The sequence below is a fragment of the Monomorium pharaonis genome, chromosome 2 (genome assembly GCF_013373865.1).
Source record: "Monomorium pharaonis isolate MP-MQ-018 chromosome 2, ASM1337386v2, whole genome shotgun sequence".
NCBI classification, from domain to species: domain Eukaryota; kingdom Metazoa; phylum Arthropoda; class Insecta; order Hymenoptera; family Formicidae; genus Monomorium; species Monomorium pharaonis.
In genome coordinates, this window is record NC_050468.1 from 31,587,708 (window position 1) to 31,601,600 (window position 13,893).

Below are 13,893 nucleotides of genomic sequence, written 5' to 3' on the forward strand. Positions count from 1 at the left end.
CTCAATTTGCACGCGATAAATAATAGCCGACGCTAAGTAATAATATCGCACGTTTATTACCGAGCGGTCGGCGTTTCCATAATATCCGTGGAAATGTAAAAAAAAAAGGAAACGTTTTCAACGAAGCGCGCAATTTTTTATGTTTTATCTATTTGTATATTTGCACTATCGTGATAACGTATACAGATATGTCCTCGTTGAAAGGCACAATGTTATCTATAAACGTCATCGGTCAAAGATGTACATGTTAAGCAGCGCGGCGCAATAAATAGTCATAAATGTTATTTCAATGAACCAATTCTTCTATGTCAAAGTGCCGTTCAAAATATTTACGCGTTATCCGTTTGGCTGCAACTAAAAGAAAGCGGGCGGGGGAGAGAAGAGAGTACGGCGAGCCGATAAAGCGAGCCCGGACGAGCCCGTTCCCGCGACTTGAGATAATTAACCGACGGCGGGACGCCCTTGGTCGCCGCTCTCGGTGCAATTTGTCAAATCTATATACGCGAGAATCTCTCGCGAATATGAGGACGCGCCGCGCGTTTCAGCGCGTACGTATTTTCGTTTACGCGCGTGACAGGCCGTAAGTGGTCGGTTGTCCCGGAGACGATAAATCCGCGCGGCGGAATGGACCGCCGCCGCCGCCGCCGCGTCCATTAGTATCTTATTGATGCTTTTGGAGAAATATTGAAGCTCCGTGCTCAGGTCGTCGGAAGTCGGAGTTCCGCCCGCGTAAATTCGCGAGGAAAGAGCGACAAACGCGGCCGGGAGACACAATGATGATGCCGGGCCTAAGAGCGGCGCATATTAGGATCTATTAATATGCGAGTCGGCGCGAGTCAGATGGCCGGACGGTTCTCTTAGTTACTTGTCACACATTAGCCGTCGTCCGACGCGGCGGACAACTTCCCGTCCGTCGTCGGACACACACGACGGTTATGGGGACACACTTCTCCATCCGTCTGTCAACGATCTCCTTCACGTCAGCATATTCCAACGTTTTCCACTGACAGCTTGAAGGGAAAACGCGGTTCCCCTACGCAGTTTACACTCCCCGACGATTTTCCCGAAAAGACGAATTTCACCGTATTAGAAGGCCGTCTTACCGCGGCCTGCATGAGAAATGACACGCCGTACACGCAAACACGCCGGGTAATCCGAAGTAATTTTTATACACCTGCGAACGATATATAATCCCATCTGTCCGATGGTAGCGCGGGCCTTGGCGCTACTCCAATATCCTTAAGCTTCGTCCAATTCCCAAACGATCGTAACGTACGGTCAAATATCTCCGCTTTCCTCGATATTACTTGGCGAAGTAAAATATCATTTCTAATAATTTCCCCTCCCCCCTTGCGCACGAGCGGAAAATGTGTGCGGCGGATCGGAAGGTCTTTCTATTATTTCAATCGCACGGTTTGATATATTCCTTGCTTTTAATGTCACATATTCGGGAGAGAGAGAGAGAGAGAGAGAGAGAGAAAGAGATTATGATTTTACCACGTACGACGGTGTTCATGTAAATGAGAATAATTTACGAATAACAAATGTACAAACTGTGAGAAACATTATTGAGTGCTTTACACCAGTAACGTAAACATAATTTAAAATAATTTTTCTTTCTTCCATTATCTTTGCACCATTTTCGTAATGATTAATAACGTTTAATTTCGAGCACTCGTCTCGATAATATTTTTAAAGAAATTATCGTAATTTATTTACTATGTTTTCATGTTGTATTTATATCTCATAAACAACAAAACTAAAACAAGAATTTTGAGAGAGAGAGAGAGAGAGAGGCAATTTTATTATGCATTTTAATTATGCATCTTTCTATCAATCTCTGGATTCTTATATTTTCGTAAAATGTCCAAAAGGCGTTTATAAGAAATTTATTATAGAAATGTCTGTAGGCACACAGGTGGAATTATTTGTTTTGTAAAATTTTATCAATAAACGGAATATAAAGTTCTTATTAAAATCACTCTGCACGATTACTTTTTACACCTACTGTAAACTTTATGCCGATATATTAATCGCTTTATCTGTTTAATACAACGGCCCGTTGATACAGTGAATGATTGCTCATATTTTCGTAGTATGTATAACATTAAGATAACAGCGAAAGAAATGTAAATTGATTTGTGAATACTGCGTTTCATGCTTATGATTCATGAATGTTCGTTATGTCTCTTTGAGCGCGAAGGCCGACCGTAAGAAGCGGTAATTTCCGAGTCTTGATCAGGAAATTATCTATGCTTGGTTATGATACGTAATGATATTCAATATCATGAATGTAACATCACTGTCAGTCGCCAGACGTCAAGCATTGATTGATTATAGCTTTCGTATTGATGACATATGTATAATGTGTTTTGTAAAATATGATAAATATATTAAATCAACTTAAAAAAGAGGCGTCATTGTTTTACTTATGACTGTATTTATAATGCATGAGATAAAAAAAAACACTTGCGAATACTGGCAAAAACAGGCATAAGAACATATTCTATTTGACATAATAATATAAAATGTAAATAATATGGTTTTCATATAAAGTAAAGAGATAATATGTATCCTCTAATTGTTTATATATATATATATATATACGCCTGCATTCTAAAAACTTTCTTTCTTCGTTAAATTCTATCAAAGAAATTGCAAGCAAGCAATTATTTTCTAAAGCAAGCTGCACCAAATACCATTTCATCTGCTTTTGCCATACCCAAAATTTCACTTTCGTGTATAATGTGAGCAAAATTTGATTTTGTTTTTTAAGATGCTTGTAACATTATTATTATTATTACTATTATTAAAAATCACTTTAATTTGAGATGTTATTTATAGCTTTAATTTTACGATTGTATTTTAAGTCTGACTCGTTTCAGCATACAGTTTATATAACTAAAATATTTATTTATAATAAATAATATAGAAATATTACAAAGCATCAAAATCCGCTTCGAGAGATGGCACCTCTTATACTTCATGTTAAAAAAAATTGAGCAATTGTTAATGGACGTTGACAGACGATAAAGATTTCTGTTTTGTAATCACGTGGTTATCAATTGTCAATGTTTTTTCATATAACGCCACAACATATAGTACATACTGATTCAATTTGTACAGCTCAGAAGGAAGTATAAATAGCTACAAACAAGCACATTTACATAAACAATGATATTAAGCAGTAAAAAAAGACAACTTATTTCGACATCTCTTATCTCCGAATCTTCTCTGTCAAGTGAAGATTCTATTAAAAAATCAGAGAAGTTCAGAGAATATTTGTGTATAATGAATTATATAATTAGCGGATTATTTAGACAAACTTTGGTATACGGCGAGACTTATCGTTACCACGGTATCCGCAGACATTTTCGATTTTGCTTCTGACTCAGCAAGAAACCGGCCTGTCACGTACACGCGCCAGGAATGAAAGGAGAGAGAGAGAGAGAGAGAGAGAGAAAGAGAGAGAGAGAGAGAGAGAGAGAAAGAGAGACGCGCTTTATGTTGTTTTCGAGATGTTCCAACTATTCAGAGAATACAGTACAACGGGGCTCTCCTCCTCTCTGTGAAACTGTGTGGAAACTTACAATTGAAAAAGTTGGGCAAATTAAGACCATCCGTTCGGCGCCACCCGATATGGAGGCGTTATTGAAATTTCATTCGTCACGCGACTGCCGATACATTTTCCACGTATCTACCGGGGCGAGATACCGCTTCTGAAATATATTTTTCTCGGAGCTTCTCTCTACACGAAATATCCGTTTTTATCGGCGAGGTTAAGCGTGTCCAGCATTAAACGTTTCCTGTTTAGACGTGATGCCTGTGAATGGTACATGTACCAAATGGATACGCGGATGTCAGGTACGTGGATTCAGTAAAACCGAGCGGTTTATAGTAACGTGTTCTTATATCCCCTTCCCTCCCTCCCCGCGCCTTCTCCGCTCTTTCCCCTTCCCGCGCGATCGGAGAAGTTCTGGTTATGTTTAATGGGAAAAATGTAAATGTTTCCGATAAGGTTTACGATCCCCCAGATAGAAATCGCCGCGCCTTAAATTTTCCGTGCTTGACAGCAAAAAGCGTACGCGTCAGCGTCGTCGTTTGGAAACACACGAGATTTGCGCAGGCGATTTTCATAAACTTCTCATACGTCACGCAGCAGAAAGAAAAAATTAAACTCTGTTCCCGACACCTTTGCCAATTTTTACAATTCGCACTTACATTTCCTCCGCTCGCCGGCATATTTATCGGCGCAAAAATTACGGCGCCGCGTTGTGTGTCGTTTGAAACTCGCGCGTAAAACTTACACATCCTCTCCAAATCTTCAAAAACCTCGCTTCAACATCGCGCCAACACGCGAAGACAACACACGTCAATTTCACATATCGTGATATTGTAGATTGTGATACGTGGATAACGAAGGCACCGCGGGTTTATTAGCGAGATTAAATGCGGGGTAAAGATCACGGAGGAGCCGAGTCGCGACGAGAGAGGCTCGCGCGGTCTCGAGGTATCAAGAAGAGTGGCAAGATGGAAGCGTTTTATCGGCGCCGTTTCTCGGGCATGCTTTTGATGTTGCACGCCGAGACGAGGTCCCTTTACACCGAGATGGATTCTCGAGGATCGAGCGCGCGTTTTCAGTTTCCGACGGGAAGCGCCGGCGAATCGCAGCCGTATCGCGGGATTAATCTCGGGATAAATTTTTGCGTCGCGTAACGCTAATTCGTGTGATTTACCTTTCCGGCGCGTCGCGTGCGGGGCGAGTCGGCGCGATTCCGCCGGCGAAAGCGGCGTCGATAAGCGCGGTAAATCGTCGGACGCGGCGCGCGGTTTAATCGCCGCTCGCTTTTTTTCCTCGCGCATCTCGCGAAGATCGGACTAGTTCCACCGGCCGTCGTCGTCCTCTCTCGTTTCTCCTCGTACGCCGCGCGCCGTATCGTAAACCGTTACCGCATCTCCCGGGCGCGCTTTTCTTATCGCGTTATTGTGCTCCGAACTGCCGGCCGAGTCGTCCGGGAGAGGTTGGCTCCGACTCGATACTCGAGTTTCTTTTCCCTCCGTGGAACTCGAGCGTGTACGGTTTAGGGAAGGGCTTTACGGGAGGAGGACGTTGCGTTATTAACGTCCAACTCTAAACGGGGGCTTTTTTACGGTTATAGGAAATCATCGCATTGTTGCGCCGTTGCACTTTTCTCAACCTTTGTTTTTCATCGCTCGCTTTATATTTCGCACAGAGGGGATTATTTTATAAGGAGTTCTACCTTTGGGAAGAGGCTTTACTTTAGAACAGAGATTATATCACTTTCAGTGGATCGTTTTGCCGATTGTTTTACGAATACATTTTGCCTTCCGTTTCCTAGCGAATAGAATATGTTGTTATATGTATTTCTATTTTATAATTAATAGCGTGTTCGACTGGGCTGGGTTAATCGCTCCGGGAGCGATTAATGCCGTCATAGGACCAATCACAGCCATTCTTCTGAAGAAGGGAATAACTGTGATTGGCCAGTTCTAGAGGAAAAGAAACCGAAACGGGTTAACCCAGCACGGGTCGAAAACGCCATAAGTTTCAGTTTAACGTTTCGCTCACCTAGCGTGCATCACGTGCGATCAAAGTGCGGCGGATTGTTTATGAACCGAATTACGAGCAACGGAGATTAGCGCTGCGGTTAGTTAACAACGGCAAGAATTCGCGCGCGACAGCTAAAATTTGATTGTATACGACTGAAATTTAGCTGCCAAACACACAGATTTCTCGCTGCTGCAACCTTTTTTCCCCGAGATAAATTTCTTTTTGTAGCATACGTAGAGTTTTGTTTTCCTCCATTTCTCGTAACAAGCCGCGTCCTAACGTCCTCTAATGGTTCTCGGCGCTCACCTGGCGCTCGTTAGCCAACGTATGCAAAAGGAGGAGAGGGGGGCGGCAACTATATACCGTAAGGTACCCGGACGAACGAGGACGAATCTCCCTCATCTCCGGACTAATCCTTCGGGAAAGAGAGAGAGTCACTTACGGATATTGCCTGCGACAGTTCCAATGGGATTGGTCAACAGGGGCCTCTGGACAAGATCCTCCTCGAGATGAGCACGACTCGGTCGGGCCTGCTTTCTCCGTGACATCCCTCCGACTCAGGTTAAATCAGTTTTCGCCGCACTCTCCTGCTGCTCCCAGGCACGACACTTGGACTCCGTCGAAGAAGGAGGCGGTCGTCGTCGTCGTCGTCGTCGGGTCGACGACGGGTTTCGCGACACTCGTTCTCGCGGATCCTCCTTCTCCTCTTCCTCCTCCGTCTCCTCCTCCTCCTCCTCCTCCTCCTCTTCGTCTTCGGGATCCCGACGACGGAAAGCGGACGAATGCGTGGTCAGTCCAGACGTCGTCGGCGGGACAACGGCGGTTGGCGACGTCGCTGCAGCGTCGAGGGTGCGAACCGTAGCATGTCTTCCTCGAGCTCTCCCTTTCCCCGCGACTGTCCCTCACTATCTCGATTCCGCGACAGTCCGAGATGCCGAGAGAGCGCAACGGGTACCGCCGTATCTCACCATCACCGGGCACCAACTGTCCAGGTGAAGACAGCCGCTCGTCTCTCGCCCTACCCCCCCGCGACTTGGCACTTCGCGAAGCGTTTCACCCCCGAAGGGAGAGTCTCGCACACTCTCTATCTTTTATCTTTCTCTCTCGCCCGCCGGCCGCCGGTGAGCGTGTCAACTCGGCCAGTAATCCATAGAGGCTGACGCACACCGTTGGTCGTTGAATCCCCTAACCCATCCCCCACCAGACGGGATCTCTCTTTCCCTGCGAATTCGCCGCGAACAGGACGCACGACGTACTGAGATTTTTTTTCGCGCACTGAGATTACCCCCGAGAATCCTCCTCGCTCACTGCGATGCGGCTCGCACGTGGTCCGCGCTTGTTCTCCCTCTCCCTGTCGTCGTCGCCGTCGTCGTCGTCGTCGTCGTTGTTGTCTCGGCTGTCGTCTGGCCGGGTCTCCCTCTCTCCCTCTTTCTCTCTTTCTCTCGCAGTTCTCGCGTATGGACCGCTCACAACACACACCCGGTACTCACGCTGCTTCGACTGCCGCTCGACGCGGTCGGTTCGTCCGCGGGCGTATCGCGACCGTATGGCGACGCGAGGAGGCCGGCGGCATTCTCGATCCGGGTAAACGCGTTAAACCGGGGATACGCGCGGCGCGACGACGGTGCGTGTCCACTGCTGGCTCGCGATACACACGTGCGCGACGACACCGGCTCTCTGTCGGCTGACGGGCGCGCGCGCGCGCGCGCGCGCGGATACGTCCCGTACACACAATGTGCGTGCGTGTTATGTGTGTGTGTGTGTGTATATGTGCCTGTGTGTGCGTGTGTGTGTATGTGTGTGTGTGTGTGTGTGTGTGCGTGCGTGCGTGTGCGCGATCGCGCGTACGTGCACGTACACGCGTGCGTGTTTTATGGGTCTATATCTCGCGCGAAATATCCGCTGCTCCGACGCTCGGAGTCGGCCGGACGACGGACGGACCAGCTCTGGGCCTGACAACCGCCTGACACCCCTCTCCGCCGCCACCGCCGTCGCCACCGCCGCCGTGGGAGACGCGGCCGCGCGCCCGGCGGTGGGGGACAGAGGAGATTTGCCCTGCGCGCGCGCGCGCTTTCGACTCCCTCCCCCCCACCACCGTGATCACCGGCGCGTACTCCCCCCTCTACCGTCGCCGTCGCACCCCCACCACTCCCACTGCCCTTCCCCTCCTGCGCCGCGGCGACGTCAAGCGCGCAACCTCCTTCGCGACGCGCGCCCTTCTCCGTGCGCGCCGCGCGAACGCGGGGAGGTCCACCCTTGGCGCGGCACCGCGAGAGCGAGTCGACCTCCACGCGTATGTCGTGCACGCGTGCGATTGTCCCTCGGCATGTATTGTCCTCCGCCCTCGAAAGGTCGGGACGTCGGTCGGACACACGTTCTCGTGGCTCGATTTTGGACTCGGCTGGTTCCCTAGATGAGTAGAAAAAGAAGAAAGAGAGAGAGAGAGAGAGAGAGAGAGAGAGAGAGAGAGAGAGAGAGAGAGAGAGAGACAGATAGATAGATAGAGAGAGAAAGGTAAGATGTATGTGCGCCTTCAGTTGACTCGATTCCGCGCGACTCGCAAAGGGAGACGACGCTCTCTCGCGCGCGCGAGAGGAATAATTTCGCGGGCTCTCTCTCCGCCGCCGCCGCCGCGCGCGTCGCTCGTTTCCCCTCTCGTCGGGGAAATATCTCGCTCCTCGTCTGCTCGCCTCGTCCTCCTCCACCTGCGCGATCCGTCTTTCTCTCTGTCTTATTCCCCCTTCCGGTGAATGCTCGATATCCCCCCCACCGGGTGGCGCGGGACCGCGAGGCGTGGCCTGTCCCGGTGCGGAGTGCCCGCCTCCTTATGCATTATTATAGCGAGCCACTCGTGTCTCTATGATTTTATATGCCGCGTTTCAGCGTGAATATTCTAGCGCGCTTCCACGGCGCTCTCTTGCCACCGCTTGGCGTTCCCGCCGCCGCCGCCGCCACCGCCACCGCCACCACCACCATCACCACCACCACCGCCGCCCACCACCGGCACCGCCGACGAACCGCACCGCACCGCACCGCACCGCGCCGCACCGCACCGATGCGCCGACGATATCGTGTGTTTTATGCTGCCCAATTATTTTCTCGTTCCACCGTTGCGCCCGATCCCGAGCTGTTCTCGGTGATTGTATATGTATATACGTACCGCTGCAGGACGAGACAGACGAGCGAGAAGCGCAGGAAAGATCGTACCGCGCACACAAGTGCGTTGACACTTGTGCAGTTCTGTGTGCTCCGACGCCCGCGCGACCGGAATCACTTGTCGATCGAGAGTTTCCTCCCCCGCGGGCCCTCTCCAGCGTGGGGATGAGTTTTCGCGTATTCAGCGATGTAATTGCTAATTACGCGTGCTAAGCGAAGACTGAGCTGATTGTAGGTTCGAAACGGGTCGGCTGTGCTCGATCGAAAGCGAATTTAAACGGGCAAAATGTTCCGATTGGTTACGCTCGTTGGCACGTTTAACAGATGTCCGTGCGCATTAAGGGATAAAAAATGGTTCCAATTACCATAATTTAACTATAATTTGTATAGTCATTTTCCGTGTATATTTGTTGCTGTTTTAACCACGCAGATTATAGCTGTTAGTTATTGCTGATACGCAAAAAGTAAGCGAATGGTAAAATTGTCATTATTCATTGTTATTGTGATTGCATTTACTATAAAAATGTTTGTTTTATTTTTATTACTTATATTCTTTCCTGTTCCTTTAGTAGTTTGCTGTATTAATATTTAATTATATTTTGTAGTAAAATTGTTTATCTATAGTTGACAGGAATGTAAACATGAGGTTACTATTGCTAATTTTATAGCAGTAATAAAATAGAGCTCCTATCGTGATTCTTTCACCGTGCAATTATAGTCGCGAATACTAAACATCTCTTTCTCTGCGGAAAGAAAGAGAGAGAAGGTCGAGATGTTCAATTATTTAGGATCTTTTTATCATTAGTATTAGAAAAATTAGAAAAGTTTTCTAAAATCATAGCTTTCAGCATCTTAATATCATCTTATTTCGACATCGACCAATCGGAAACTAATGTCAAACAACCACGCAACTATTATCGGCAGTTAAAAAAATATCTGACAATAATCGTTACCATAAAGTCACGAAAAGGAGATGTTTGAAAAGTATCGAGCGTAACCGCGCGATTCGCGAGTCGTTTTACACGAAATTCTCGATACGCTTTAGTCACATCTTGTCATATCACGCGGCATACAGACGCGAGAGAACAGGTGAATCGTGGACGATTCAAGAACGGGAGACGGAAGGAAAGGACTACAGTAAAGGCTGCGGTAAAGCGGCAAGTAGAAAAGCGGAGGGGGGCGTGGGGAGTTAAATTGGGGTAAGGCGAGAAGACCGAGGACCGAGTGGATGGGGTATGCCGCAACGGTTCGTACCTCGGTCTTACGTATGAATAAGATGTCGACCGTGGGCTCTGCCATGAGTTCCTCCATTGTGCTCGCGTACAACTATATGAGCCAACGGCGTGGGATTCTTCCGGATGGAGTGATTTAATTATCGCTGATTTTCCTCGGTTAAAACGGAACTGTATTTTTTTTACTCTATTTTTTCGTGCTCTCTATTTATACGCCGCTCGTATCTTCATATCTAGATCAAATAAACACAGTAAAACATACTGAATTCTCTGAATACTGAATTCCCTGAAACGTTTTTGTGTAGTGAATTTAATATATGAAACGAACAAAGAATGTTATATCTATGCACAATACCACTACAAAGACAACTAGCAAAAATGACAACTTAGAAAACCTAAAAAAGTAAATAATGTAATATTTATTATTATATACTATTAGTGGATGTCAAAATTAATGTTAAACTACAATTGTTTCTATATTTACAGCAAGTAAGAAATTGATATATTTCATATTTTTTCTATATTATTTATATATTTTTTAATAATAAAAAAGGTATGTCAGATTCAGTTCTTTTTATAACATTCCATAAAATTAAATATGTCTTTTATTCTCAAATTCAATGCCAGTTATTATAATTTATTAATCAAAATTTATTCATAATTTAATTACACATTTTGTTTGAATTTACTTCTCCAAGTTATTATTGCAAACATTACAAGTGTAATGTTGATTTTCTAATTTTTGCAGTAAACATCTGTATCAGCAAAGAATGCCACGGATATAACGGTCCTCAAAAAATAGTTATTCGCACATTGAAAAGAACCATGAACAAAAAAATTATAATGCAAATAATAATTAAAGAAAAATTTTTTAAATTTTCATAAATTAAATAACGTAAACGAATAAAATAAATAACACGCGAATGTAATATAAATGTCAAGGATGCTTGAGCCTAATAAATTTCATTGATCCTATACACGATTGCACATCATTATTCTTCATCTACGGAGTGTGTCTTCGCTTCAAAACTGTAGCCGCATAACAGTAACCGCAGTTTCTCTTGAGGGCCATTAAAGTAAAAGTGTGCGTCCTCTTTTCTGTTTCGAGTAGGTTTATTGTCCTTTCCAACTCATAATTTTTGCGTAAAGATCTTAGAGGCCATAATGTGCGGTGAGGCCCGAGAAAAGGGTGGTCGGCTGTCCGTCGTGGACAGGCGCCGGCGCCAGGTCTGACACCTGCAGTGTACATTTTTCCTTCTAGGATTAGTAGATACCTGTCTCACACGTCTTTCACTAACACGGGACATTATACCTGCGTGTTCTCTCATACACATTCTATACCTGTTTAACGTTGATTGCTCGACAATGCATGCACCGTACAATAGATTGTAATAAACGATTGTTAACTATGCTAAACAATACCTCTTGTCACATGTCACAATTATATAAACTCTCGAGTAGTTTTACGGGCGTGTAAATCATTCCCCTAGCCACAAGCCCAAGTAATATCCGTAATACAATTTTCAATACGTTCTAGAAATTACAATCTTTGCTGAGTGTGTAAAACAATACGTATAATATAGTGTACTAATAGCCTATTTTAATATCCGGTTTTTTTATTCTGTTATAAATATAAAAAATGTTTTTGTATTTTTTTGATTACTTTTATCTTTGGGGGATAGATAATATTAGATAAAATATTTTTTTACTTGGTCAAAAATTTGAACGTCCAAAGTGTACGTTTGAGTTGTGTTAAAGAAATATATGTTCTTTTTGTAATACTATAATGAGTGTGAAGGATGGTTTTATAACTCGCGAACAATTCTGTATCTGTAAGTACACTTCCAGACACCTGCCCTTGTCCTGCAGACGATAGATTTGCGCTCAGTACACTCGACCGAGCCGAATCCCGATGATCACGGTATTAAAAGACCGCAGAAAATCCGCCGCAGCAGGTGGCGATCTCTCTCTCTCTCTCTCTCTCTCTCTGTACGCGGGGGCATTAAAGCTATTCAGAGCGGAAGGGGAATCAGCAAATTGACGCCGTTTAGATTGCGCTGCATTCAATTAGGTTGCGGAGGCGCAACCGGATAAAAACGCGCGTATACTCGCGGACGTCCTTTTATCATCCGGCACGTTCATTTAGATTTGTTCATTCTACGACGTGCCGTCCGCTGATGGACCCCTTCCAAAGGAGCGCAGCGCAAAGTTTCCGTCTCTTAATTTCAATGGAAATGAAGCGACTTCGCCGATCCCGCGGTAACGACATCGCCGAACCGTTTTAATCCGCACAGTGTATCACGATCCCCTTATTAGCATTACTGCATTAATGTTTTCGTCTAGTCTAACTATTAAATATCTATTGTTTCCTTCTAATTTCTTTGCGTTCGGGTTTCTAGCAATGATAAGCAAATTTGCTTTCCGAAGTTTTTTGCGTATTTTTATTTATGAATTGATTTATCTTTTTCAAACTTCATAACGTAAGAATAGTTTTAATTAAATTTAATCACAAGTAGATAAATTGTTGAAGAAAACAAATTTTTAGTTATAAATTTAAATAATTTTTTGAGAACAAAAGGATTTTTAAATGAAATTTATTATTGCATATGTATCGTATATTTGGTGTGTGCAAAAGTTTTATCCGTTATACATAAGGATGGTAATCATGTGCCTTTTGTATTTTCCGTGTTCTTTGTTTCATCTCCAAAAACGGGTAGCATCTCCGTAAAGCTTATATGGAGAAAATTTCTGTCTCGCAAGAATTTCTATCTTTTCCACATGACAAGTACGAGTTTGATTGGAAATCGGATACAAAGAAAAGGAGAAGTTTTTCCCAAAATAAGTCTAAACAGATTGATGATTTAAGCCCTCAAGTTTGGTTGGAGGTTCCATACGTTGAGTCTCAGGGCACGCAACTGGCATACTCGAAATACTCCAGGTCCCAATGCGGAGTCCGCATCGGTAGAAAATAAACGGAAGATGGAGAAACGGGGAGACTCGCGGATGGTCCAGGTTTATGGCTCCAGTGGCAAAAGAATAGATATGACGTATTCATGAGGTTGGCGCGGGGTTTGTCAGGCAGATGGCGGAGCGATAGCGGCACGTCGGATCTCCGAAGAAAAACACGAAATAGTTGTGCCTCGCTCGAGGCGAGACTGGACCTGTTTTCTATCACCTTTCTTCGCCTCTCCATGGTGCAGGATATTCCCGGTCCTCCCTCTACCTTCCTCCCCTCGCGTCCTCCCCCTCGCAATAAAATCCGATTTGACGTCAATTTATCTACAGATATATCCAGTCAGCGCGGCGGCATCGCCAGGACGGCCCTTCTTTCTTCTTTTTTTTTTCCTTCTTCCATTCGCGTTTACCGTCGAGGGTGCACGTTGCGCACGAATTTCATTTATAAAGTACCGATCACCTTTTTTCTCTTCTACCGTTCCGGCTAATAAGGTGACGGTAGGAATAATAGATATTGTTAGGGCCTGTTGGAAATAATTTTAAGGACCGGATTTATATATTGAGTGGCTCTCTCCTTCCCTTCCGATTGACCATCGGTATCGCGAACCGATCGATGAGGAGACAAAAAGGGATACCTTGCACGCTTCTCTTAGCGGAAAAGTCGTATTCATTTAAATTACGTGGACGAACGAGATGAGAGTGGTTGATAATGAACCCGGGGCGTGCGATTCGGAATTTTTAGGAGGTACAAGGAACACAGAATCGAGCTTCGTTACGGGCGATTCAAAAAATGATACATATTGAAGTTAACTTTTCACCTTTAAAAAAAATGCACATATTTTCACAAACTTTCGAACCCCATTTCTTTTCCATACTAATTATACTGTTACTAATGCAGGCTTGTCTTAAAACGGACCTTTCAATTGAATTTGAGTTCAGTTCCGTTTGTCATTAAAATGAAAAGTGTACTGTTATTTG

General features: G+C 45.0%; 1 protein-coding gene across 2 annotated transcripts in view; it reads right to left on the minus strand.

Moving 5' to 3' along the window:
* The window catches only part of LOC105839254 (homeotic protein spalt-major), a 296,514-nt gene that overhangs the window by 74,953 nt on the left and 207,668 nt on the right, over positions 1 to 13,893 (minus strand). Inside the window, exon 1 of one of the 2 annotated variants that reach the window (XM_012685431.3) lies at positions 6,015 to 7,534. The exons of the other annotated variant lie outside the window; for it this stretch is intronic. Coding sequence (XP_012540885.2) covers positions 6,015 to 6,120 — 106 coding nt within the window. The 5' untranslated portion in view covers positions 6,121 to 7,534. Of the gene's footprint in view, positions 1 to 6,014; positions 7,535 to 13,893 lie in introns of those variants that run through there. 2 annotated transcript variants of the gene reach the window in all.